A 3,154-nucleotide genomic window follows, 5' to 3' on the forward strand; every position below is an offset into this window, starting at 1 on the left:
ATTTTCTAGAGTAATCGGGAAAGCTATTCGAATAAACCAACATCTGAGCAGGAACCAACAGCACATGTGGAGTCCGTATCGGGTCACAGTGGAGCATACAAGATCAGAAATTTCGTTTTCCAAATTCAAATCGCAGGTGACCAGTTAAGGGGTATGCGACTAAACCAGATATACTAGGCCCTCTGAGTCGGCTTCCTAGCTGTAAAAGGATAATACCACAAACCTCGCCGGCTTGTTGGGAGAAAATTCTCAGCAAGCAAATACAAAGCCGAAATTCTTTGGGAAAGCTCAGACTCCTGGAAAGAACCCCGGAATCCTAAGGGCAGGCTCAGACTCCGGGAAAGAACCCTGGGAAAACCCAACCGCCTCACAGCAGGAGAACCGCCCTCTGGCCGGAGTACAGCCGGTGATTGGCTGCTCGCTCCTCCGTCCCGCCCTACCCGGCCACCAAGTGGGCGGTCCTCGTGACGCTATGATGACGCGTTACGTCAAGGTGGGCGGAAGTTCCGGCCGCTGTTTTGAAATCCGGCCGCTGGAGTCTTACCCGCGTCCCTTTCCGCGGAGGCCGGCAGCAGCCCAGCACCCGGGACCCCTGACGCCTGCTCTCAGGCCCCGTCGGCCTACGGCCGCAGCCTCACCATGTCCACCCCTCCGTTGGCGGCGTCGGGGATGGCGCCGGGGCCCTTCGGCGGGCNGCTCTGCCGGATCGGGCAGGAGACGGTACAGGACATCGTGTACCGCACCATGGAGATCTTCCAGCTCCTGAGGAACATGCAGGTGGGAAGGAAGGCGGGCGTGCTCCGGGGCGAGCGTGGAGAGAGCGGAATGCTTCTTGGAGGAAAGGGGCTCTGGCTTAGTCGTTACGTGGGGCCCCTGAGTGTCAACGCGGCTGCCCTGGGCAAACCTCAATTATAGGGTCGCTCTATTGGCATTCAGAAGTATTCCCCCAATGCTGTGCCTGCCCCCAGGATTCCGAGATGTAATGGTGATGTTTTCTAGGTAGGAATCTTTCTGAAAGATTGAAGCCTTATTTTTTACATTCCCCAGATTCTCTAGTTATTGGGCAAACTCCTGTACCTTTCAGGGTAAAAAGGAGTCTCTCACTCTGTTAACCACATTAGACTGGCTTAACTTTCATCACTTTTTCAAACAAAATACTGAGGGACTAAGCTGAAGAATTCAGATTCTGCTACCCAGTTTTGTTAAACATTTTTCTTTTGGTATAATTGGCATACAATGAAATGCATTAACTTAAAGTTTTGATATGTGTATATGCTTAGGAAACCATCATCCGTCACCTCAAAACGTTTCCTCATGTACTCTGGCCTTCCATACGCAGGCAACTTCGGATACTTTCTGGCACCATAAATGCGTTTGTATTTTCTACAGTTTCATATCAATAGAATCATACACTATGTCGTTTATTGGTTTTGATTTTGTTTTTTTGGTCTAGCTCCTTGGACTCAGCATATATCAGTAGTTCATTCCTTTTGATTGTTGAGTGGTATTCCATTTTATCAGTATATCGCCAGTTTGTGTATCGCTTCATCTGTTGACGGTCATTTGGGCTGTGAAGAACACTATGAATGTTCACCTAACAAATGTTTGTGTGAACATGTGTTTCATTTCTCCTAAGTGGATAGATAGATGCCTAGAGTGGAACTGTTGGGTAATAGGGTAACTATCTCTTTAACATTTTGAGAAACTTTTCCAAAATGACCGCACCATTTCTACAATTCCCACCAGTGTTTGAAGGTTCCAGTTTCTCCTCATCCTTGACATCCTTTGTTATTGTATGTCTTTTTGCTTTGCAGATGCTTTCTCCCAGTCTGTGGCTTTTCATTCTCCTCACATTGCCTTTTGAAGAAGAGACATTTTAAATTTTGATGAAATCTAACTTATCAATTTGTTCTTTTACAGATTTTGCTTTTGACGTCACACCTAAAAAAGATCTTTGCCTAACCCAAGATGAAAAAGAGTTTCTCCTATGTTTTCTTCTGGAAGTTTTATAGTTCTAGGTTTTACATGTAGGTCTACGATGCACATTGACTTATTTTCTTGTATATAATGATATGTAAGGATCCAAGGGCATTTTTTTTTTGCATTTGGATATCCAGTTGTTTCAGCACCATTTCGCTTATCATACTACTTAATTTTAATGCTTGTGTATCTTACTGCTATGCATATGCATGTCATTCTTGTTCTATGAGGCTTCTGCCAGAGAGGTGAAGTGACTTGTGCAAAGCGAGTCAGTGATAGGGTAAATTTGAAACCAGGTCTTCAGACTCTTACAACTCTGATTTCAGTAATGTGCTGTAATGTCAAAGTAGTACAGGTGCATAGAAAATCTTTGCACCATGTCAATATCCCCATATGAAACACAGTACAAAGAGAATCTAAGATTATCTTTGGTAATTATTTTAAAAATTAATAGATTAATATCTAAAATATTTAAGTACTATTAAGTGATTTTTTAGAATTTAGTCAATATTTATTTTTAACCTCCTGTATGCAAAATACTGAATTAGGACTAGTAGATCTTCTGGCTAACATTTATCAAGTACTTTCCTTAGTCAGGTAAACCTGTAGGAACAGTTCTAAGAAATATTTTTATCCTTGTTAAGGAAACTGAGGCTTAAATAGAGAAGAACTTACCAAACATCATACATAACTGGTAGTTTTTCCTACTAATCACTTTATAATACTAACTTGCTGTCAAACACTTTGTATTATTAACATATTATTAACAGAGATATAATACACACCATGACCTACACTGAAAGAACCAAAGTCTTTCAAAAGGTCATCGTCTCACGGTTAGTGAATTCAAGCCCCACGTTGGGCTCTGCGCTGACAGTGTGGAACGTGCTTTGGATTGTCTCTCTCTCTCTCTCTCTCTCTCTCAAAGTAAATAAGTTAGAGAAATTTTTTAAAAGTATTATCAGTAACTGTATTACATGTGGACATATACCCAAAACCAATGTGTAAGGGATTATGATAGTTATTCCTTTGTGCCTCTTATATTGTGACTTCTGGGGTTTAACTCCAGTAAGACTTTGAGGCCTGTCATAATTGGCAGAAAAAGAAGCAACAATGTGATCTTTCATAAGTGGCACAAACAGGATTACATCTAACCTAGTTAATTATTAACGTT

General features: G+C 42.2%; 1 protein-coding gene across 3 annotated transcripts in view; it reads left to right on the plus strand.

Moving 5' to 3' along the window:
• Positions 1-504: 504 nt before the first annotated feature.
• Positions 505-3,154, plus strand: part of MED30 (mediator complex subunit 30) — a 20,350-nt gene continuing 17,700 nt past the window's right edge. For all 3 annotated transcript variants that reach the window (XM_077778932.1, XM_077778933.1, XM_077778934.1), the window contains exon 1: positions 505-777. In XM_077778932.1, the coding sequence (XP_077635058.1) occupies positions 640-777 (138 nt within the window). In that variant the 5' untranslated portion in view covers positions 505-639. The remainder of the gene's footprint in view (positions 778-3,154) is intronic.

The sequence above is a fragment of the Crocuta crocuta genome, unplaced genomic scaffold, assembly GCF_008692635.1.
Source record: "Crocuta crocuta isolate KB4526 unplaced genomic scaffold, BGI_CrCroc_1.0 scaffold448, whole genome shotgun sequence".
NCBI classification, from domain to species: Eukaryota; Metazoa; Chordata; class Mammalia; order Carnivora; family Hyaenidae; genus Crocuta; species Crocuta crocuta.